The following is a 26,144-nucleotide window of genomic DNA, read 5'->3' as shown; positions in this document are numbered from 1 at the left end:
ACAATGTAGTAATTAGAGTTTAAAGAAATTCACAGTGGCATCAACTTAGTAAGCTGTGGCCACGATTTTATAATGGCCTCAAGTTACTTAGTTGTGGCCACGATTTAATAAGTAGTGGCCTCAACTTAGTTAGTTGTGGCCACGATTTTGTAAGTTGTGGCCTCAAGTTACTGAGTTGTGACCACGATTTAATAAGTCGTAGCCTCAACTTAGTTAGCTGTGGCCACGATTTAATAAGTTGTAGCCTCAACTTAGTTAGATGTGGCCACGATTTAATAAGTTGTAGCCTCAACTTAGTTAGCTGTGGCCACGATTTAATAAGTTGTGGCCTCAACGTAGTTAGCAGTGGCCACGATTTAATTTTAATAAGTTGTGGCCTCAAGTTACTGGGTTGTGTCCACGTTTTAATAATTTGTGGCCTCAAGTTAGTTAGTTGTGGCCACGATTTTTTAAGTTGTGGCCACGATTTATTTAGTTGTGGCCTCAACGTAGTTAGCTGTGACCAGGATTTAATAAGTTGTGGCCTCAAGTTACTGAGTTGTTGCCACGTTTAAATTATTTGTGGCCTCAAGTTACTGAGTTGTGACCACGATTTAACAAGTTGTGGCCTCAAGTTACTGAGTTGTGACCACGATTTAATAAGTTGTGGCCTCAAGTTACTGAGTTGTGGCCACGATTTAATAAGTTGTGGTCTCAAGTTACTGAGTTGTGAATACGATTCAATAAGTTGTGACCTCAAGTTACTGAGTTGTGAATACGATTCAATAAGTTGTGGTCTCAAGTTACTGAGTTGTGAATACGATTCAATAAGTTGTGGTCTCAAGTTACTGAGTTGTGAATACGATTCAATAAGTTGTGACCTCAAGTTACTGAGTTGTGAATACGATTCAATAAGTTGTGGTCTCAAGTTACTGAGTTGTGAATACGATTTAATAAGTTGTGGTCTCAAGTTACTGAGTTGTGAATACGATTCAATAAGTTGTGACCTCAAGTTACTGAGTTGTGAATACGATTCAATAAGTTGTGACCTCAAGTTACTGAGTTGTGAATACGATTCAATAAGTTGTGGTCTCAAGTTACTGAGTTGTGAATACGATTCAATAAGTTGTGGTCTCAAGTTACTGAGTTGTGAATACGATTCAATAAGTTGTGGCCACGATTTAATAAGTGGTGACCTCAAAGTACTGACTTGTGGCCACGATTTAATTAGTTGTGACCTCACAGTACTGAGTTGTGGCCACGATTTAATAAGTTGTGACCTCAAAGTACTGAGTTGTGGCCACGATTTCATTAGTTGTGACCTCAAAGTACTGAGTTGTGGCCACGATTTAATAAGTCGTAGCCTCAACTTAGTTAGCTGTGGCCACGATTTAATAAGTTGTAGCCTCAACTTAGTTAGATGTGGCCACGATTTAATAAGTTGTAGCCTCAACTTAGTTAGCTGTGGCCACGATTTAATAAGTTGTGGCCTCAACTTAGTTAGCAGTGGCCACGATTTAATTTTAATAAGTTGTGGCCTCAAGTTACTGGGTTGTGTCCACGTTTTAATAATTTGTGGCCTCAAGTTAGTTAGTTGTGGCCACGATTTTTTAAGTTGTGGCCACGATTTATTTAGTTGTGGCCTCAACGTAGTTAGCTGTGACCAGGATTTAATAAGTTGTGGCCTCAAGTTACTGAGTTGTTGCCACGTTTAAATTATTTGTGGCCTCAAGTTACTGAGTTGTGACCACGATTTAACAAGTTGTGGCCTCAAGTTACTGAGTTGTGACCACGATTTAATAAGTTGTGGCCTCAAGTTACTGAGTTGTGGCCACGATTTAATAAGTTGTGGTCTCAAGTTACTGAGTTGTGAATACGATTCAATAAGTTGTGACCTCAAGTTACTGAGTTGTGAATACGATTCAATAAGTTGTGGTCTCAAGTTACTGAGTTGTGAATACGATTCAATAAGTTGTGGTCTCAAGTTACTGAGTTGTGAATACGATTCAATAAGTTGTGACCTCAAGTTACTGAGTTGTGAATACGATTCAATAAGTTGTGGTCTCAAGTTACTGAGTTGTGAATACGATTTAATAAGTTGTGGTCTCAAGTTACTGAGTTGTGAATACGATTCAATAAGTTGTGACCTCAAGTTACTGAGTTGTGAATACGATTCAATAAGTTGTGACCTCAAGTTACTGAGTTGTGAATACGATTCAATAAGTTGTGGTCTCAAGTTACTGAGTTGTGAATACGATTCAATAAGTTGTGGTCTCAAGTTACTGAGTTGTGAATACGATTCAATAAGTTGTGGCCACGATTTAATAAGTGGTGACCTCAAAGTACTGACTTGTGGCCACGATTTAATTAGTTGTGACCTCACAGTACTGAGTTGTGGCCACGATTTAATAAGTTGTGACCTCAAAGTACTGAGTTGTGGCCACGATTTCATTAGTTGTGACCTCAAAGTACTGAGTTGTGGCCACGATTTAATAAGTTGTGACCTCAAAGTACTGAGTTGTGGCCACGATTTAATTAGTTGTGACCTCAAAGTACTTAGTTGTGGCCACGATTTAATTAGTTGTGACCTCAAAGTTTTGAGTTGTGGCCACGATTTAATAAGTTGTGGCCTCAAGTTACTGAGTTGTGGCCACGATTTAATTAGTTGTGACCTCAAAGTACTGAGTTGTGGCCACGATTTAATAAGTTGTGGTCTCAAGTTACTGAGTTGTGAATACGATTTAATAAGTTGTGGCCTCAAGTTACTGAGTTGTGACCACGAGTTACTAAGTTGTGACCTCAAAGTACTGACTTGTGGCCACGATTTAATTAGTTGTGACCTCAAAGTACTGAATTGTGTCCACGATTTAATAAGTTGTGGCCACAGTTAAAGTTAAAGCCACAATATAAATACAGTGTTGCGGATGTCTGTTACAATGTAGTAATTAGAGTTTAAAGAAATTCACAGAAACAGTTTGGTAGTGTTATCTTTTTCGGAAGAGTTAAATAAAAAAACACATAAAATAATATCTCGTTTTTTTTGTTATGACAAATACGGCTTGCTTAAATGTGTTTTTGATTTATCAAGAGCTTTTTTATATCATTTATATTTAATACAGGATTTTTTAATTGAACCTTACTGATACAATGCCTATACAGTCGAACCCCTTTGGCTCGAATACTCAGGGACCAGCGAAAATACCTCGAGCATTGGAAAATTCGAGCAAACAGGGAATGCTTACATTAAGTTTAAAGAAATCGTTTCTTAACTTCCATTTCGAGCCAAGAATTCGAGCAAAGCGATTTCGAGCTAACGGGTTTCGACTGTATACGGCGAATGCACATACGCAAACTATAGCATTTTGGTTTCCAGTTGTAATGTCGGTATGGAGCCAGGACCCCCTTTAACTACTTGGACCCTAACAATAGATGTAAAAGGGAAATATGTGTATCGGCTAATCAACAAACGCATTAAAATCCAAATCAAGGACCAATACGTATATATCAATATACAAATACGTAAGTACTTGTTATGTTCTGGTCTGCCGCAGACATCGTACTATGCTGTTCTTCATAAAACATCTTAGGTTTGTCCTATCTTTAAGCTGCATTCTCACAGATTGACGACATTTTTTAATCTTTTTTTCAAAGTTTTTGTCTCAGAATCAGCTGATTTTGGTATCAATGCCTTCGATACAGTCATAGACGATAACTCACAACAGAAATTATCTAAATTGCTTTGAATACTGCCGATAATTTCAATTTTCTCAACGCCTTAGTAACGTTTTGAGCCATAAAACTGCAATTTTCGAATATAAATATGAAAAACTACAATCTCACCTGATGTCTGCAAACTTGTATTATTGGTTTCAAGACATTAACACAAAAAATTGCAAAATTCCAAGATTAAATAAAAAAGAAATTGTCGAAACTTTGAATCTATGAGATTGCAGCTTTAAATCGATTCCCTAATATAAGAAAAATTCACTGTTCATATGCTATAAAACATAATACTATCTGAAATACTTATTCTCATTATTTTATTATTTTTATAAGCGTTAGTAACGCGATCAAACATTATTACGGCTGTGGTGTTGCGTAATTGGTTGAATGGCATTATCACGTGATGATATCAATATATCCTTAACGGTCAGCCTTTCAAATATTTTTGTTAAATAATGATAAAATAAGTGTTTACAGATGCATAACTGTGAAAACTCATATTTTTTCCAAAAACTAGGCTAGTTTCTTGATAAAGCATGTTTAAGTTTATCAACTTATGGCCAGTTGTTCAGCTGTAACTTATCGATCTACGTTTATACTTCAATAGTAAATGCAATCGTAATGTTTAAATGGGTTTAATCCTTTTTAATTTTTTGAACTCGGCTTTAAAAGTAGAACAACAAGCCATAATTGTTATCAATACCAAATAATCCGATTAGCTACATCGATCTTACATCGATTTAAATACTAATATTTTATACCAGCCCTGGTCCCAGTTTATATAATTGTACTATCATCATTGCAAGTGAAAAATAAGATTTTCTTGGGCACCAACCAAGCATAAAGTATACCAGGTTCTGCTGTAAGTGTGTCCTGCGTGTTCGTAAAAGGCATGCAGGTAGTTTTAGGCCAAAGGATGAACAGCTTTAATATCAAAGATGCACGCTTACTCCCAAATAAGATGTACCACAATTAATACGATTGCTTTAATTTACCCAAAAGGATGAATAAATATCGAAAACAGTGGTTATTATGAAGAAAACTGTGTTCAATCTAAAAGAAAGGTGCAAACACACGTTTTTTTTCTACCTTATGAGAGGAAAGTTGATCACGGTAAATCTTTAAGCACCCACCAGTCATTTAATTTGTGTCCCGTTTCAGCCATTAAATGCACGGCTACAATCTTGTTATCAGTGATTAGTATTTTCCATCAATGCATTATTTAGTAAGTCGTTACAGGTTTATCACTCAACATCAATATTTGTTAAACATGTGTATGTATTGATTTTAAATAAGAGTGTCTCTTTAAGATACAAAGCTACAGTTAGTTCAAATTCTATGTGTGTGCACTTTCAGAGCAACCATGTCAACCGCCGTGTGGGCCAAATATGAAGTGTGACATGAAAGGGCAATGCTCGTGTACGCCCGGATATCGCCTCAACCCTGTTGGTATCGGCACAGGATGTGTTCCAGAAGAAAATGGTTAGATACATATAAGTGAATATATACCTTAGTGACTAGAATTTTTTTCTATTGAATTAATATAATTGAATATCGCAATGAAAAGACATAAAGGAATGATTTGTGTATTACATATTGTTTTTATTTCTTTTTAAATACGGGTTATCTTTGGTGCCTTTTTATCAGTTGTATATCTGTTTTTCTGATCCGTCAAAATTTCCTCTCCGTATATGGAGTATAATGTTCAAAGTTTTATTTTTTATTTTTATACACTATGCAAATTACTTTACATACGTACGCTATTATTGTTTCAAAGAAATCATAACCTTAAATTGTTTATTTCTTATGCTTGAAAATAAGGTAGTAATATGATAATAATAATCCATTTTAACTTGTGACAATCGTTTAAAAACATAATATCGAACAATACCATTTACAAATGTATATTTAACAATAAAAAACACCATTTTCTTTTTATTGTAGCATTTTGTTGACACTGTTGGTCCTTATGTTTATTCTGTTGCTCGAGATCTAGGTATAGATTATAATGTCACAAGTCTATAGGGTGAGGAATCATATGACTTCAATCGGTTCTCACATGGGTCACAACGAGTAAAACCCGATTTAAAGAAACAATGAAATGAGGTTAATTTCTAAATACCTTTTTTGACAAAAATGAAAATGTTACTTATCCTATAAGATATATTGCTATGCTTTTACACGTGTGAAATATTTTAGATTTGCATGTTTTCTAACGATGCAAGCATTGGTAGAAATTTCATTTTGATATAATTTTGTAGGACAATGTGGCCACGCTGTGTGGGCCGTGAAATTTTGGCCAAAGATTACATCGTTAAAATACAAGCAAATCTTAAATATTCCAAACGTATAGAATCATAATGAAACATAGTTTTGAGGGTTAAATTGTTTATAACTTTTCCGTACAAAAAAGTTAGTTATAAATAAATGTCTTGTATTTATTTGGTTATATCGGTTTTGACCCGTGTTGACATATGTGAGAACCCCATTGAAGTCACGTGATTCTTAATCCAGTAATATATACTAGCAAATTTATCATCTACAAAAGTGTTGATGACTGTCAATTTATTTATGTTAATAATGTTTACGATCCACCTTGTATTGTTTCGTGTTTTTATTTTATTTTTTGTTCATATTAATGTTGTTGTGTCGGTGGCCTTTATCAGATAAAGAATTTGAAATTATCAAATAACATAAATTTACGTCTTATATATAGGACGATAGCCTCCAGGTGTGTGGGTTAGTTTAAAATCACCCGGAATAAAATTAGTTGCTCACATCATGTTGTTAAAATATTTGTATTATCTATACTGCAAACTGTAGGAAAAGAACTTGTTTTTATAAACTACTCACTTAATGTCTGAACAACAAGTACGTGTTGTATTACGTTATAATGTCTGAACAACGAGTATTTGTTGAAGTCCGACGTAATGTATGAATAACTAGTAATAGTTGTATTCTGATGAGAAAACGGAGGGTTGTTTTGTGCACTCGTCCGGTCTACGTCAGATAACAGTAACTTTTACCTATCAAAGTGTTCGTTAGGGCCTGTAGAATATGGAACAAAATTTCATTTTTACCGAAAGTATTGGATTGTCCGTTAATCCAAGATGGCTTCAAAAGTGGCCGCTAAAATACCCCTGCCAACAAAGTCCACGCCCACATTTAACATTGGTTGCGTACAGATAAAAATATAGTTTAAATAGTTTAAACATCAATTGAGTTCCCTGTTTTACTGACCGTTTCAAGTCGTCAGTCGTATCATGTAGTTATAACGATTTAGGCATGAATATTCCTGCCTGAGGGGTATTTTTTACGTTACTGTGGTGCAAGTGTCTGTATGGCCATGAATATGATGCCTCTAAACACGGTTTAGGCTACTGACATTGGGTGGTATTCAATTTTCAACTTAAGTTAATCTTATGGTCATACATCATTGACTTCATTCATTCTATTTATCAGTTATAAATAACAAATAATCCGATTAGCTTTATCGTTCTTACACCCAATTAAGACTAATATTGAATACCAGCCCTGGTCCCAATTTCTATTGTACTATTATCAATGCAAGTGAAAAATGAGACGTTTTTGGGCATCAAACTTATATGTAGTATTAGGTTCTGCTGAAAGTGTGTCCTGCGTGTTCGTAAAAGGCATCTATGTAGATAAAGGCCAAAGTGTGGACAGCTTTAATATAAAAGATGCACGCTTACTTTAAAATATTAACATACAAAATGTACCACATTTAATACCATTGCTTTAATTTATCAAAAAGGATGAATAAATATCGAAAACAGTGGTTCTTGAGAAGGATACTGAGTTTAATTTGAAAGAAAGGTGCAGAAAACACGGTATTTCTACCTTATGAGAGAATAGTTGATCACTGTAAATCTTTAATCACTCACCAGTCATTTAATTTGTTTGCGTTTCAGCTATTAAATACAAGGTTACAATCTTGTAATCAGTAATTAATATTTCCATGCATTATTTAGTAAGTAGTTACAGGTTTATCACTCAACATCAGTGTTTGTTAGACACGTGTATGTATGATTTTAAATAAGCGTGTCTCTTTAAGATACAAAGCTACAGTTGCTTCAAATTCAATGTGTGTGCACTTTCAGAGCAACCCTGTCAACCGCCGTGTTGGCCAAATATGAAGTGTGACATGAAAAAACAATGTTCGTGTACGCCTGGATTTCGTCCCAACCCTGTCGGTATCGGCACAGGGTGTATTCCAGAAGGAAATGGTAAGATACATATAAGTAAATATATACTTTAGTGACCAGTTTAAGTATAAGTATGCTAATATATTTGCTATTGAATTTAAAAAATTGAATATTGCAATGAAAAGACATAAAGAATTATTAAGTTATTATATTTTGTTTTTATTTCTTTGTAAATACGAGTTATCTATGGTGCTTTTCTAGCAGTCGTATATTTAATTTTCTAATTCGTCCAAATTTCCTCCCAGTATATGGAGTTTAATTTTCAAAGTTTTATTTTGTATTTTTATACACTACGCACATAACTATACATACATATGCTAGTATTGTTTTTAAGAAATCATAACCTTACATTGTTTATTTCTTATGCTTTAAAATACGGCAGTAATGTGAAAATAATAATCCATAATATATTATGACAATTGTTTTAAAAACATTATATCGAATAATACCATACACAAATGTAAATATAGCAATAAAAAACCATTTTGTTTTGATTGTAGTATTCTGTTGACACTGTTTGTCCTTATGTTTATTCTGTTGCTCAAGATCTAGGTATAGATTTTGATGTCACTAGTATATAGGGTGATTAATCACATGACTTCAATGGGCCTCACATTGGTCACAACGGGTAAAATCCGATGTAAACAAACAAAACAACGCGGTTAATTTCTAAAGAATTTGTTTAACAAAATAGATGTGAAAATATTTCTTAGCCTATAAGAGACTTTTTATGCTTCTACACGTGTGAAATATTTTAGATTTCTATGTATTCCTACCATGCAACTTTTTGCCAAAATTTCACTTTGATAGCATTTTGTAGAACGATGTTCCCATGCTGTGTGGGCCGTGAATTTTTGGCCAAGGATTGCATCGATAAAATACAAGCAAATCTAAAATATTCCACACGTGTAGAAGCAGAATAAAACATAGTTTTAAGGGCTAAGTTTCTATAACTTTTCAGTCATAAAAGTTATTTATAAATTAACGTCACGTATTTATTTGTTTACATCGGTTTTGATCCGTGTTGACATATCTGAGAACATAGTAATATATACTAGCAAATTCATCATCGACAGACGTGTTGATGATGTCAATTAAGTTTGATATGTTAGTAATGTTCACAATTCACCTTGTATTGTATTGTGTTTTTATTTTCTAATTTGTTATCAAATAACCTTAATTTACGTCTTATACATAGGACGAAAGCCTCAAGGTTTGTGAGTTAGTTTAAAATCACCAGGAATAAAATTAGTTGCTAACATTCTGTTGTTAAAAATATTGGGACTATCTATACGGCAAACTGTAGGAAAGGAACTTGTATTTGTTAATTACTCACTTAATGTCTGAACAAAATGTACGTGTTCTATTACTTTATAATGTTTGAACTGCGAGATTTTTTGTATTCTGACGTATTGTCTGGATAACGAGTATCAGTTGTATTCTGACGTAATGTCTGAACAACGAGTATTTGTTATATTCTGACGTTATGTCTGAACAACGAGTAATTGATGTATCCTGTCGTAATGTCTGGACAACGAGTATTTGTTGTATTCTGACGTTATGTCTGAACAACGAGTATTTGTTATATATCGACGTAATGACTAAACAACGAGAACGTTTTGTATTCTGACGAATTGTCTTAACAACAAGTACTTGTCAGATGTAGTTTTCACATATTCACGTGAATTCATGCAAAAAAAAATTGGTCATATAGTTTTATTCTTGGTAGGAATTTGCTGGAAAATAATTTATAATGTATTATCTTAAAAATATCTTGACCTTGACCTTGACCTTTATGTGGACTGAATATTTTAAACACCAAGAAGTACTTGTGAAGAGCTTGAGGTATATTCATAATTTGATTTTTTTAAATTGTTAGCATCAAAGTCACTAATTATTAAATTTTAAAAACATGGGATTTAAGGCGGTAACAGTCTTTTTCTTCGTTGTGATACTGATTTACTCCATCTACTTTTAAACAAATTCTTGTGTAAGACAGGTTGCTCTCAACAATCAAACCCTAAGCAATCAATTCTTTGGTCTTGCCTGTCTATGTCTGACTATTTTTTCTTACATATTTGCTAGCATTTGGTTTGTGACGATATGGCTATTCTAATGCATTTATAGCATATTTTTCACATAATTTTGTAGAAAGGATGTTGAAATGTTCAAATCAGCATATGGTTTACACAACTTTGCATACGTGGATGTATATCAACCTCCAAAATTGTTTTTTATGATATAAATTGCATTCAGTAGCACATCAAAAGCTACTGGGACATTTTCGGAGAATCAAGCACTTTTGGTCAAAACAAAATATTGTTCCATATTCTGCAGGCCCTAACGATTAATTTGATGTATAAAATTTACTTTTATCTGATGTAGACCGCTTGACCCAACAAATCAGCAAGATATTGATGTCCATTTGCTAATATTTTTATTATTGTTTTTGTCTGTACATTTTCAATTCATTTGTTTGGGGTTTCTCTAGATGATAATGGAACGTTCAATTATATTTCATGAATTTCATTTTAATGTTATTATGTTAATTATACATACTATATATAAATGTTAACGCGAATGCCCTCGCGCCGATTGAATCACCGATAAGATACACATTTAATCATTTAGAAAGCCTCTGACATCAACAACAAACTGGTTTTATCATAAGAGGTTAGTTAGAAGCTGGCGCATGCGGAATGGCTAGTGTAGAGACATTTGCGGTCACACTAAGACAGTATCTATTCATATTGCAAGTAATTGGTCATTTTAACTTTACTAAACGATTCATTCGACATAACACGGGCGCAGCCCGGCTGCCGAATTAGTTGTTTTGTAACGCAAAAAAAAATCTAAGTGCTCACAAATTTAAAAAGGTTGTACTTTGTTATATTACGATAACAGATATTACGACAACAGGTAAGATTTTAGTGCCACTATACCTGAAGTTTAACAATGCTTGTTCGTAATTGATTTGATTTAACAAAACCTTACTTAGATGGATGAAAGTTTCTATTTGATAATAATTACAGATATATGTGTTTGCTTACGAAAGTAACGGTTAACAAAAGGCTTCGAATGTATACTTTCTAAGTAATGCCCTCTCCCACAAGTACGCTCCTTTAGATGTCGATCATGAAACCGCCCCAGAATCTTCTTAAGAGGGATACAGTAATACACGTACATACGCACCCCCGTTTGCTCAAACTCACAGGGACCCGCGAAAATACTTCGAGTCACGGGATAGTCGAGACAAGCGGGAATTTTTACCTTCAGTAGAAGGAAATCGAGCCAAGCGTGTTCGACCCAACAGGGTTCGTCTGTACATTCACTCATCGGAAACAACTAGATTATTTAAAAAATGTCAAAAATAATTTACACATTTTTGTTTTATTAAACAATTGAAGGTATATTTTTATTTAGTAGTTAAAATAATACGTTAAATGTTCTTTCATATTGTGCAAAAACACATCCATAGTTTGGTTACCGCTTTCTTGGACTTTTTGCGGCTACCATTCTGCTGTTTGGTTCCCCGCTTGCAGTGAATACGGTACGATGTAATAGGGATACAACCAAACAGTTGTTTGTGAATAATCACACAGTCAGAAGGGATAGAACTCCTGCTTGGTGTCATATGACCTGTAAATTATAGTGGCATTTAACATAAATGTTTTTTTTTTCTTTAAATGTATCAAAGGGGTTAATCCTACCAACGAATTCATAGTTTTGTTTATGCTAGATCATTGGTTGAAGTAACTTATTTGATAACTCGGATGAAAAAATAAATACATTTAGGTTAAATGTCATTAATTCTTTACAGGTCATATGGTACGAAAGCAGGAGTTCATTCCCTTCAAACGGATGTGGACAATCATAGTAAACAATTGTTATCAGTCGTCCAACAAAAAATACAAACGTTGCCTTTCTTTGGTGTTCTCCAATTGACTTTGCATCGACTGTTGGTACCAAAAAAACCCGTATAGTTCAGGTCTCACTTTCCTTTTTTGTCTAATGAACAACGGTGCTGGTTATTCATTTGCATCAAGAATCATTTTAAAACATAATTATTAATGAGATATTAGTTGACTTCACAAAAAACGTAATGGTTAAAGATTATTTATATGCGTCAATTAAAATAAATTGGCCTTGAGTGTCGCAGCCTTTGACCAACATAGTGTTTAAGATTATATTTTGTCTACCGACCAAGCCACTTTTAAAATTTACCGATGTAACTGATTGAAATAAAAAAACGGTTGAATGCTGATTAAACAAACCTAATGTAAGACATATTCAGAAATAACTGCTATAAATATTAATGATAATAATAATAATAATAATAATAATAATAATAATAATAATAATAATAATAATAATAATAATAATTAATGATAATGTAATGTATATACAGTCAAAACCAGTTGGCTCGAACTCGCTTTGCTCGACCTCCTCGTTGGCTCGAACTAGATGTAAAGGACCGATAACTTTATACTGTTGGTACGAATTTCCCAAGGCTCGAGGTATTTTCGCCGGTACCTTGGAGTTCGAGCGAACGGGGTTCGACTGTATGTCTTAATTGCATAAGGGAAGCATTAATTCATTATACTGGCATTCTTGTTCAAATCATTGTGTACAAAATGGTTTGCCTTGGCATCCTGCATTAGAACATAATAACATGGTTAAGCAATGAGGTCTAACAATTTTTAGAATATGGCCTCACTTGATAAGAGAATTGAGCATTTTTGGATCTCGCATAGAACTTTGGATCGCTGAGTATATTTTGTAGAGCAAGTTGACAGTGAAATGTTTCGTTATTAAGAAAATTTTAGTAAGTGAGTGATGGTATGATTTCGGACTTTTTATTTTGACATTATATATACGCACATCGTTCACTTATTCAAATATATTTTCTCATCTCTAGCACGGTCATGTTTTCCCTTTTCGGTTTCATATTAGCCACTGCTTGCTCTGCTTTTCTTTTTTCTTTGCTTGGTCGAAGATATAACAAAAAAATATTTTTTGCATTTATTATGTCAATATGTAACAAGAACTATTATACGTAACATGCATGTTAAGCATGTAGTTTCAGAGTGTAATATTTCTCATAAAAACAATAGTGTGAAAGCTTTCAGTTTATTATTTGTAGTTTTGCTATAGTAAGTTCTAACACATTGTTATTAACTTTGTCTGGCATAAACCTATATTTGTAGTGATAATTTTACCAAAAACGTTTGAATTGTATCAAGGGATGCGGCATGTATGAACATATCATTATCATTTAAACTGAACTCTCACAGACTGACCCTTTGACAACTTGTTTTATTTTGTCTTACAATCAGAAAATGTCTGCGTAAATGGCTGGAAACCAGTGATGTAAGACTGCTGACAAAACATAAGATCGCTGGTTTTTATGATTTAAGTTTTAAATTGTTTTTATGCAAATAAACACACAAGTGGTAGTAACAGTTTAAGCAATAAAACATAAATATGACAATTACGATCTGATTTTTTGTCAGCAGTCCGATATTTCTAGTTTCAAGACATTACTCGAAAATTCGTTCATTACAAGATAAAAAAGTTGTCAAAACGGTCAATCGGTGATAGTGAAGCCCTAACACAGAGCATCAAATATTATATTGTTTCAATGCAATAAATTCGTATTATTTCTCTAGAACAGGATAGGTATTCTTATAATGTAATCACATCGCCTTGGGTATTCCATGTCAGCATGCAATAAAGTCATGTACGATATAACCTAATGAAAAAAGAAGCTGTATAATACAAACTGTGTCTTAAATAACTGCCAAATACTTCGATCGTAAAATAAATAACTGTGTTTCAGAAAGGTACTTCTTGGAAGAGTCATCTTTAAAATGCCTATTTCTTTGATTATTTTAGAAGCTTTATATGTGTGGCCGCACAATTTGTTTGTTTGTTTTTTGTCGAAATTTATTGACATTGTAAAGAAAACTTTTTTTATTTTAAAAATGTTTTACAGGTATGAAATAAATGATATACGATGTTTGTCGGGTGATATTCGGGAATGTATCACTTCTCGTTGCTTGCCTTTGGTCTCGTGCGATATGGATTTTACGCAAGCAATTCAAAGTGATAAACTCCACAGATCAACCGAAGATCTACATTAAGATACAGCATACGGGTTGATTGTTACAGCAAATCACAGTCGTTGCTGTTTGCAAATAACGTATGCATTAATTAAGTAATTAGGGCACGATCTAAAATGCTATTTCGCACCGATTGTTGAACCTCAACAACGGCTGCCTCGGGCAGTTAGTTTAAAAAAATTAAAAATGTTCGTTTGTCACCGCGGTGTTCTTAGGCAAATATTTAAGTGGCAGGTTGAAGCCTTTCAAAATTAAACAGTCACAAGTTCAAGCGCTGTTTTATCATGAATTCCAGGGCCTAACAATGGGTCTCCACAAACGTTCCGCATATCATATGGAGTATTAGATACTTTGGCGGATTGGCTGGTTGTTCGTGTTTAAGATAACGGAGAAACTGAGATGAACGTTACCCTTTATAGTTTAAAACCAGGGATGTTTTATTTTTTGTCAAATGCTATGCTCTGAATCTAGCAGGTTAATCTGCGAAAGAAACACTAACATTCAGCACATTAATAGGTATATTTTTGGTATTTTGAACGTCTTTTTAACGCCTTAAAAGAATTGATATGACAATCAAAATATATATACCATTTTTAACGTACCGAATTAGAGATACTGTTGTAAACATCTTACAGAAATCGCCTATGCTAAACCACAAATCGCTGCAATTGCTGGTGGTGTAACAGCTGGTGTTATAACGATGGTAGTCTGTGTCGTCGTCTTCTGTGTTCTTCGAAATCAATATTCGTGTGCGTTCAAGGTCACCCGTAAAGAAGGTATGATGTTTTGTTATCTTCGCTTTGTATAAAGTCTATTTACTGATCTAAAACATGCACCATGTCATGTCCTGGTAGGTAGCTCGAACAAGTTTGTGGAAATTATTAGTTTTCAAAATATTGATGTAATTAGCAATACACCCCAAGGCGATTGAACTTACGATTGCTTATAATGAACAAACTATTTATTTCACAGTCCCCAAATGAGCAATGATACCAATTTTACAATATGTTGCAGAGTCATTCGTTCGAAATTGAAATTGGTACAATCCTTGATTGCTTCCAATCTGTCCTATTTTATTAAGGGGGTTTCCCTTCACAAAATGCTGTTGTTTAAGTATACATAAACTGTCCCGTTTTTCAATCCATGAATACTCTTTATAAATCTTATTTACAGGTTCACGTTCAAGGCCTACCGTGTAAGTTTAAAGAGATTGGAAAGGCATATAGTAATGTATTATATAACGTTGTTATATAGTGACATCTCTACTTTTGAAGTTTTAAATTTTGCATTCCTATGAACAATTTAAGTGTTGTTATATTAATGTCTACGATAGCAAAGTTTTATTTTGTTTTCATTTTATTATTTCTACATTGACCTAGTAGCCGGAAAATCTTGGAACGTAATCAACGTCAATCATATGTTCACCACACCCTTAATTTGACGGGTTTTATTATTATTATTCTCATATATCCGAAGCAACGAAATTACATGCTGTGGATATGTTTAGTTTTTATAAGTAACTTATTTTCCCACGGCCAGCTGCCGTGTAATATATCTGTATATTTGTCAACGTTGAAACAATTCAGACCTTTTGATGAGAATCCTGGTTATAACGCTGCCGTAAGGAGCGAAACTAACACACCTTTTTACGACGAGTTGAGTAAGTATCACATTTCATTGTATGAAAATATATGTATTGTTGTTGTTTTTTCCATACAATTAAAACAAACAATTGCTCATTGTAATAAAATGGCTAAAGGGGATTAAAATGGCATTTAATTGTTATTTATCCAAAAAACGTGTCTGACTAGCCAATCAAGGCTGAAAACATGAAAAACATAAAATAATTAAAAATGAATTTTTAGTAAGGTAAAACCTTTGATAAACATCAGTGTAAGTTATACAGTTATTTCACAATTGGTTAGAAAACATTGCTCCCTGAGTTATCTTCGTGGGGCTAAAAACTCGATTAACACAGTAACAAATAATTGCTCTTTTAGGCGTATGGAAATTACAACTAAACGTCTTATTTTTCGCTTTCTTTATCTGCTTTATGTTCAACCACCACTAAGTCCAATTGATATTTATTCCGCAAACATTTATAGACACTGCCGAAAAAAGTATCAAAGCACCGGAACAAGCAAAATATCACAAGCATATTTTGTAATCATTTTAAACGCTTTGACTAACATTTTATACTTCCGTTTGCGGTCATTTAAAACTTTGTATTTCATTGAGAATGACTTTATAAAGGTATATGGACGTCTCCTGCCTCTCTGGGTATACCTTTTAGGAAAATCTATGTACTTTTCTTGTATTTTTGCAAAAACTAAAATAGGTGATAACTAATTGTTGAACTAAATGTCCAATTCATGTCAAAGTGTGTTATGTAAAACAGTATTACGACCTATAATGCATGTGACAATAAAATGCAATGTTATCGGAATTAAGCAGGAACTAATGTTTGACAACTAATACAAATGCTTTTTGCTTAAGTATTTAATTATGTTTGCCTTTACTCAATCTTTAAGGCAACTGGAGAAAGCAGTTCTGCTGCGAAATAAGTTTAGTAAAACAATAAATAAAGAACTGACTTGGTGTGAATGCTTTTAAGCTTACCAGGATGTGTGCCTGAACCGCTTAATAACTAACTGATGACTAAATGGAATTATATGCACGATTTGAAGGGTAAGATACTGACAATACTCCATAAACGACACGCAAGCATGTTATAAAATATGTCAATTAAAATGAGCTCCATGTTTTAAGATACTTTAATGTCAAATAGTTACGTTCCTTCGATGATGCACAAACTTGCTATGGCGTGCATCTTGCCTTACCATACCCTTTATAGATGATTTACATTGGTGGGTTTGAGCAACTAGGTCACACAAAAGCCATTGTTTTATTGTGTTACGGTCCTTTGCATTCCTTACAATGGCGCGTTAGTGTTTTTTCAATTCCTTATCAGTGGTGGGTAAGTTGCACCCGCTCCCCTAACAGTGGTGCATTATTGACAGTCTCTTTTCTTACAATTGCCCGTACGTGGCCGATGATTCCCTAACAGTTGCAAATATTTGCATTGGCTTCCCTTAATTTCGCTATCCTTATTGAAGTGCATTAGTTATCGTCACTTTCTATACAGTGGTGCTAAATTGCCTTTGATGTCCATATTATGGCGCATAAGTTGACTTCGTTTCCCAATAAAATGGCATGAAAGTGCACATCGCTTCCCTCACGAGGGTTCGTTAGTAGTTTCTCTTTCCCTAAATTGATGCTTTACTTGCCATCGCTTGCCTCAACTTCATCTAGTCTGTAACAAGTAGATCTGAACCGTTCCATTGCCATGTAGAGGCAATATTTTCTTTTTATTATATAAATAATGTTTCATTAAGAAATTGATAAATTTGAAAATAAATAAATAAATTGATACGATTACATATAAATATTCGCATTAGTGATTGAACAAACTGTGAGTGAATGTATATCTTAATCCGTGGAGGCAGTGCTTTAATTTATTTTTATAAGATGACTTAAAATATCTTCTTTTTTTCTTTCATATGCAGAGGTTCCCGTATACCACAACACGATTGTGTAGAACCAAGTGCAGACAGTGTTTTAAATGAGACAACTGAATTCCATGTATGGTGTGCTCACGATCCCATGAGCTATGATGATCAATTATTGTTGTCGATACTGAGTAACTCCGCAATGCTCTTTGTTGATTATAAACTATTGATACATATATTGAAAAGAAAATGAGATAATGCTGCGAATTGTGTACGAAATAACTATCCATCCTAAAACTGTAAATCTATTTTATATAAAAGCAAATAATAACATACAACTGGACACTTAATTATTAAGATCTAACTTGCATGTCTCTTAAGTTTTCTTTCAACTAATTCCCAGAAAAAATAATTATGAATGGACCTATTTGTTTACGGAGAAATCATTCGACCTGACTCTATATCCTGTTCATCGTTGTCTTCTGAGTGACAAAGATAAGATGAACTAACGCTGTAGTTATTATCATGCCAAGATTAACGCTGTGACGATTTATGCCAATAATGTTAAGAAAGCAAAAGTAAAGATGATTATGTGCTTATAAACACAGCTATTTTTCATCTAGCAGAATCTGTAACTCACTTTGGAATATTCCTACATAAACCGTTAATATATTACCATGCTGTTAAAGCTCGAAAAAGAAACGGTATGTATACGATTTGAGCAATACATCTTTGTGAATATTGCGCAAAATTATAAAATTTACGTCTGTCATTAATATCTCTCTGTAATAACAATTACTCGGCGCAAAATACTCACGTTTATGACATGATAATACGTTCAATGAGCTTGTATCATTACTTTACAACAGCATTTTAATTGTAATGGTCTTTTTGTTCAATATATTATTGTCTGACAATAATGCTTCATTAACTGGTACATGCTTCTCTAAATACTGGTACATGTTTTCCCTAACATAATAAAGGATACTTTTATTCCGCACTGAATACACAAACTTGTAACGAAATACATAGAAAATAAACTGTTTTACAGTGGGTTTACATAATACCCTATGACAGCCACGGAGTACTTTGACGAATTAAAACGTCGGAATATAACGTAACGTCAATTTTTTTCTCCCATGTAGATCATGCACTTGTTGTGTCTTAAAAATGTGACGGTACCATTGCTTAAGCATTTAACACTGTATTTACACAGTACGACCAGCGCCACTTTCTGCATTTCAATGAATCCTTGTCCACGTAAATTTCCCTTCAGACGTGGAAAATAAGCAAAGTCCATGGGAGCGCAATACCGACGATAGGGCGCATGCTCCAAACGTTCAAAGTCAAAGAAACCAATAGTCATCAGTGTATCAGTGGCACACTGGGAAGATACATTGCAATTTTGATATATAGTAGCACCAATGTCCGTCAGAGGCTGCTTCTTCCGGTAGGCGTTCAAGTCACTGCGTATTAACTGGAAATAAACAAATGCATGGCAACACATTTCAACGTTTTAACAAAGTGCCGACAAGTTGCCAGTTTGACCTAAATCGGACTTAAGCTTAGAATAACCACCTTTAACGATAACCGGCCTTAATCTGGTGACTGAACTGTGTTGACCCCTTAAATAAGATTAGGCTTAGGTGATGTTGTAACCCCTTAAATCATAATGTACTAGAGAAATTAAAGTTTGCAAAGCATCCCAACAAATGGACTATTTGTTGTCTCTTCTTCCCACCTGCCAATATGATTTTATTCCGATTACACTTCTAATGCACCCAGAGCTGCATTCAAAAGCAACGAGGACAGTCCATTGAACAGTTTACGCACAGGACTGACGAGCAGCATAGGTTAACACCCCAGTACGCTGACCCCGCTTACCCATCCCGCCAATATGTTTTTTCCGATTACACTTTTAATGCACCCAGGGTTGCATTCTAAAGCAACGAGGACAATCCATTGGACAGTTTACGCACAGCACTGACGAGCAGCACAGGTTTACACCCCAGTACACTGACCCCGCTTACCCCAACCGCAATATGTTTTTTTTCCGATTACACTTTTAATGCACCCAGAGTTGCATCCTAAAGCAACGAGGACAGTCCATTGGACAGTTTACGCACAGCACTGAAGAGCAGCACCGGGTTACATCCCAGTACGCTGACCCCGCTTACCATACCCGCCAATGTGTTTTTTTACCGATTACACTTTTAATGCACCCAGAGTTGCATTCTAAAGCAACGAGGACAGTCCATTGGACAGTTTAAGCACAGCACTGACGAGCAGCACCGGTTTACACCCCAGTACGATGACCCCGCTTACCCCACACGCCAATATGTTTTTTTCCGATTACACTTTTAATGCACCCAGAGTTGCATTCTAAAGCAACGAGGACAGTCCATTGGACAGTTTACGCACAGCACTGACGAGCATCACCGGTTTACACTCCAGTACGCTGACCCCACTTATCCCACCCGCCAATATGATTCTTTTTCCGATTACACTTTTAATGCACCCCGAGTTGCATTCTAAAGCAACGAGGAAATTCCATTGGACAGTTTACGCACAGCACTGACGAGCAGCACCGGTTTACACCCCAGTACGCTGACCCCGCTTACCCCACCCGCCAATATAATTTTTTTCCGATTACACTTTTAATGCACCCAGAGTTGCATTCTAAAGCAACGAGGACAGTCCATTGGGCAGTTTACGCACAGCACTGACGAGCAGCACCGGTTTACACCCCAGCACGCTGACCCCGCTTACCCCAACCGCCAATATGTTTTTTTTTTCCGATTACACTTTTAATGCACCCAGAGTTGTATTCTAAAGCAACGAGGACAGTCCATTGGACAGTTTACGCACAGCACTGACGAGCAGCACCGGTTTACACCCCAGTACGCTGACCCCGCTTACCCCGCTTACCCCACCCGCCAATATGTTTTTTTTCCGATTACACTTTTAATGCACCCAGAGTTGCATTCTAAAGCAACGATGACAGTCCATTGGACAGTTTACGCACAGCACTGACGAGCTGCACCAGTATACACCCCAGTATGCTGACACCGTTTACCTCACCCGCCAATATGTTTTTTTTTTCCGATTACACTTTTAATGCACCCAGAGTTGCATTCTAAAGCAACGATGACAGTCCATTGGACAGTTTACGCACAGCACTGACGAGCAGCAGCGGTTTACACCCCAGTACGCTGACCCCGCTTACCCCACCTGCCAATATGTATTTATTCCGGTTACACTTTTAATGCACCCAGAGTTGCATTCTAATGAAACGAGGACAGTCCATTGGACAGTTTACGCACAGCACTGACGAGCAGCACCGGTTTACACCCCAGTACGCTGACCCCGCTTACCCCACCCGCCAATATGTTTTTTTTCGATTTAACTTTTTAATGCACCCAGAATTGCATTCTAAAGCAACGAGGACAGTCCATTGGACAGTTTACGCACAGCACTGACGAGCAGCACCGGTTAACACCCCAGTACGCTGACCCCGCTTACCCCACCCGCCAATATGTTTTTTTGTCCGATAACACTTTTAATGCACCCAGAACTGCATTCTAAAGCAACGAGAACAGTCCATTGGACACTTTACGCACAGCTCTGACGAGCAGCACCAGTTTACACCCCTGTACGCTGACCCCGCTTACCCCACCCGCCAATATGTTTTTTTTCCGATTACACTTTTAATGCACCCAGAGTTGCATTATAAAGCAACGAGGACAGTCCATTGGACAGCTTACCCACAGCACTGACGAGCAGCACCGGTTTACACCCCAGTACGCTGACCCCGCTTACTCAACCCGCCAATACGTTTTTTTTTTATTTTCCGATTACACGTTTAATGCACCCAGAGATGCATTCTAAAGCAACGAGGACAGTCCATTGGACAGTTTACGCACAGCACTGACGAGCAGCACCGGTTTACATCCCAGTACGCTGACCGCGCTTACCCCACCAGCCAATAAGTTGTTTTTTTCCGATTACACTTTTAGTGCACACAGAGTTGCATTCTAAAGCAACGAGGACAGTCCATTGGACAGTTTACGCAGAGCACTGACGAGCTGCACCGGTTTACACCCCAGTACGCTGACCCCGCTTTCCCCACCCGCCGATATGGTTTTTTTTCCGATTACACTTTTAATGCACCCAGAGTTGCATTCTAAAGCAACGAAGACAGTCCATTGGACAGTTTACGCACAGCACTGACGAGCAGCACCGGTTAACATCCCAGTACGCTGACCCCGCTTACCCCACCCGCCAATATGTTTTTTTTTTCCAATTACACTTTTAATGCACCCAGAGTTGCATTCTTAAGCAACGAGGACAGTCCATTGGACAGTTTACGCACATCACTGACGAGCAGCACCGGTTTACACCCCAGTACGATGACAATGCTTACCCCACCAACCAATATGTTTTTTTTTTCCGATTACACTTTTAATGCACCCAGAGTTACATTCTAAAGAAACGAGGACAGTCAATTGGACAGTTTACGCACAGCACTGACGAGCAGCACCGGTTTACACCCCAGTAAGCTGACCCCGCTTACCCCACCCACCAATATGTTTTTTTTTCCGATTACACTTTTAATGCACCCACAGTTGCATTCTAAAGCAACGAGGACAGTCCATCGGACAGTTTACGCACAGCACTGATGAGCAGCACCGGTTTACACCCCAGTACGCTGACCCCGCTTACCCCGCTTACCCCACACGCCAATATGTTTTTATTCTGATTACACTTTTAATGCACCCAGAGTTGCATTCTAAAGCAACGAGGACAGTCCATTGGACAGTTTACGCATAGCACTGACGAGCAGCACCGGTTTACACCCCCTTACGCTGACCCCGCTTTCCCCGCTTACCCCACACGCCAATATGTTTTTATTTTGATTACACTTTTAATGCACCCAGAGTTGCATTCTAAAGCAACGAGGAAATTCCATTGGACAGTTTACGCACAGCACTGACGAGCAGCATCGGCTTACACTCCAGTACGCTGACCCCCGCTTACCTCACCCGCAATATGTTATTTTTTTCCGATCACACTGTTAATGCACCCAGAGTTGCATCCTAAAGCAACGAGGACAATCCATTGGACAGTTTACGCACAGCACTGACGAGCTGCACCGGTTTACACCCCAGTACGCTGACCCCGCTTACGGCTCCCGCCAAAATGTTTTTTTCCGATTACACTTTTAATGCACCCAGAGTTGCATTCTAAAGCAACGAAGACAGTCCATTGGACAGTTTACGCACAACATTGACGAGCTGCACAGGTTTACACCCCAGTACGCTGACCCCGCTTACCCCACCTGCCAATATGTTTTTTTCCGATTACACTTTTAATGCACCCAGAGTTGCATTCTAAAGCAACGAGGACAATCCATTTGACAGCTTATGCACAGCACTGACGAGCAGCACCGGTTTACACCCCAGTACGCTGAACCCGCTTACCCCACCCGCCAATATGGTTTTTTTCCGATTACACTTTTAATGCACCCAGAGTTGCATTCTAAAGCAACGAGGACAGCCCATTGGACACTTTACGCAAAGCACTGACGAGCAGCACCGGCTTACACCCCAGTACGCTGACCCCGCTTACCTCACACGCCAATTTGTTTTTTCCGCTTACACTTTTAATGCACCCAGAGTTGCATTCTAAAGCAACGAGGACAGTCCATTGGACAGTTTACTCACAGCACTGACAAGCAACACCGGTTTACACCACAGTACGCTGACCCCCGCTTACTTCACCCGCAATATGTTATATTTTTCCGATTACACTTTTAATGCACCCAGAGTTGCATCCTAAAGCAACGAGGACAATCCATTGGACAGTTTACGCACAGCACTGACGAGCTGCACCGGTTTACACCCCAGTACGCTGACCCCGCTTACGGCTCCCGCCAAAATGTTTTTTTCCGATTACACTTTTAATGCACCCAGAGTTGCATTCTAAAGCAACGAGGACAGTCCATTGGACAGTTTACGCACAGCACCGACGAGCAGCACCGGTTTACACCCCAGTACGCTGACCTAGCTTACCCCACACGCCAATATGGTTTATTGTCCGATAACACTTTTAATGCACACAGAGTTGCATTCTAAAGCAACGAGGACAGTCCATTGGACAATTTACGCACAGCTCTGACGAACAGCACCTGTTTACACCCCAGTACGCTGACCCCGCTTACCCCGCTTACCCCACCTGCCAATATGTATTTATTCCGATTACACTTTTGATGCACCCAGAGTTGCATTCTAATGAAACTAGGACAGTCCATTGGACAGTTTACGCACAGCACTGACGAGCAGCACCGGCTTACACCCCAGTACGTTGACCCCGCTTACCCCACCCGCCAATACGTTTGTTTTTTATTACACTTTTAATGCACCCAAAATTGCATTCTAAAGCAACGAGGACAGTCCATTGGACAGTTTACGCAAAGCACTGACGAGCAGCACCGGTTTACACCCCAGTACGCTGACCCCGCTTACCCCACCAGCCAATATGTTTTTTGTCCGATTACTCTTTTAATGCACCCAGAGTTGCATTCTAAAGCAACGAGGACATTCCATTGGACAGCTTATGCACAGCACTGACGAGCAGCACCGGTTTACACCACAGTACGCTGAAGCCGCTTACCCCACCCGCCAATATGTTTTTTTTCCGATTACACTTTTAATGCACCAAGAGTTGCATTCTAAAGCAACGAGGACAGTCCATTGGACAGTTTACGCACAGCACTGACGAGCAGCACCGGTTTACACCCCAGTACGCTGACCCCGCTTACCCCACCCGCCAATATGTTTTTTTTTCCGCTTACACTTTTAATGCACCCAGAGTTGCATTCTAAAGCAACGAGGACAATCCATTGGACAGTTTACGCACAGCACTGACGAGCAGCACCGGTTTACACCACAGTACGCTGACCCCCGCTTACTTCACCCGCAATATGTTATTTTTTTCCGATTACACTTTTATTGCACCCAGAGTTGCATCCTAAAGCAACGAGGACAATCCATTGGACAGTTTACGCACAGCACTGACGAGCTGCACCAGTTTACACCCCAGTACGCTGACCCCGCTTACGGCTCCCGCCAACATATTTTTTTCCGATTACACTTTTAATGCACCCAGAGTTGCATTCTAAAGCAACGAGGACAGTCCATTGGGCAGTTTACGCATAGCACTGACGAGCAGCACCGGTTTACACCCCAGTACGCTGACCCCGATTACCCCACCAGCCAATATGTTTTTTGTCCGATTACTCTTTTAATGCACCCAGAGTTGCATTCTAAAGCAACGAGGACAGTCCATTGGACAGTTTACGCACAACATTGACGAGCAGCACAGGTTTACATCTCAGTACGCTGAAGCCGCTTACCCCACCCGCCAATATGTTTTTTTCCGATTACACTTTTAATGCACCCAGAGTTGCATTCTAAAGCAACGAGGACAGTCCATTGGACAGTTTACGCACAGCACTGACGAGCAGCACCGGTTTACACCCCAGTACGCTGACCCCGCTTACCCCACACGCCAATATGTTTTTTTCCGCTTACACTTTTAATGCACCCATAGTTGCAGTCTAAAGCAACGAGGGCAGTCCATTGGACAGTTTACTCACAGCACTGACGAGCAGCAAAGGTTTACACCCCAGTACGCTGACCGCGCTTACCTAACCCGCAATATGTTATTTTTTTCCGATTACACTTTTAATGCACCCAGAGTTGCATCCTAAAGCAACGAGGACAATCCATTGGACAGTTTACGCACAGCACTGACGAGCAGCATCGGTTTACACCCCAGTACGCTGACCCCGCTTACCCCACCCGCCAATATGTTTTTTTTTTCGATTACACTTTTAATGCACCAAGAATTTCATTCTAAAGCAACGAGGACAGTCCATTGGACAGTTTACTCACAGCACTGACGAGCAGCACCGGTTTACATCCCAGTACGCTGACCTCGCTTACCCCACCCGCCAATATGTTTTTTTTGTCCGATAACACTTTTAATGCACCCAGAACTGCATTCTAAAGCAACGAGGACAGTCCATTGGACAATTTACGCACAGCTCTGACGAGCAGCACCGGTTTACACCCCAGTACGCTGATCCCGCTTACCCCGCTTACTCCACACGCCAATATGTATTTATACCGGTTACACTTTTAATGCACCCAGAGTTGCATTCTAATGAAACGAGGACAGTCCATTGGACAGTTTACGCACAGCACTGACGAGCAGCACCGGTTTACACCCCATTACGCTGACCCCGCTTACCCCACACGCCAATATGTTTTTTTTTCCGCTTACACTTTTAATGCACCCAGAGTTTCAGTCTAAAGCAACGAGGACAGTCCATTGGACAGTTTACTCACAGCACTGACGAGCAGCACAGGTTTACACCCCAGTACGCTGACCCCCGCTTACCTCACCCGTAATATGTTATTTTTTTTCGATTACACTTTTAATGCACCCAGAGTTGCATCCTAAAGCAACGAGGACAATCCATTGGACAGTTTACGCACAGCACTGACGAGCAGCATCGGTTT

General features: G+C 37.6%; 1 protein-coding gene across 2 annotated transcripts in view; it reads left to right on the top strand.

Annotated features, from left to right (window-relative positions):
* Window positions 1-18,612, top strand: part of LOC128234314 (uncharacterized) — a 31,678-nt gene extending 13,066 nt beyond the window's left edge. The window contains exons 7-14 of one of the 2 annotated variants that reach the window (XM_052948484.1): window positions 3,353-3,498; window positions 5,059-5,184; window positions 7,824-7,949; window positions 10,833-10,847; window positions 14,686-14,826; window positions 15,224-15,245; window positions 15,637-15,710; window positions 17,617-18,612. In XM_052948484.1, coding sequence (XP_052804444.1) covers window positions 3,353-3,498; window positions 5,059-5,184; window positions 7,824-7,949; window positions 10,833-10,847; window positions 14,686-14,826; window positions 15,224-15,245; window positions 15,637-15,710; window positions 17,617-17,648 — 682 coding nt within the window. In that variant the 3' untranslated portion in view covers window positions 17,649-18,612. The remainder of the gene's footprint in view (window positions 1-3,352; window positions 3,499-5,058; window positions 5,185-7,823; window positions 7,950-10,832; window positions 10,848-14,685; window positions 14,827-15,223; window positions 15,246-15,636; window positions 15,711-17,616) is intronic. The other variant, XM_052948485.1, reaches the window with a different exon arrangement.
* The last annotated feature ends 7,532 nt before the right edge of the window (window positions 18,613-26,144 follow it).

This window comes from Mya arenaria, chromosome 5 (genome assembly GCF_026914265.1).
Source record: "Mya arenaria isolate MELC-2E11 chromosome 5, ASM2691426v1".
Taxonomy (NCBI): Eukaryota; Metazoa; Mollusca; class Bivalvia; order Myida; family Myidae; genus Mya; species Mya arenaria.
The sequence above is the reverse complement of the archived record's forward strand: the minus strand, read 5'-3'. Positions and strand labels throughout refer to the sequence as shown.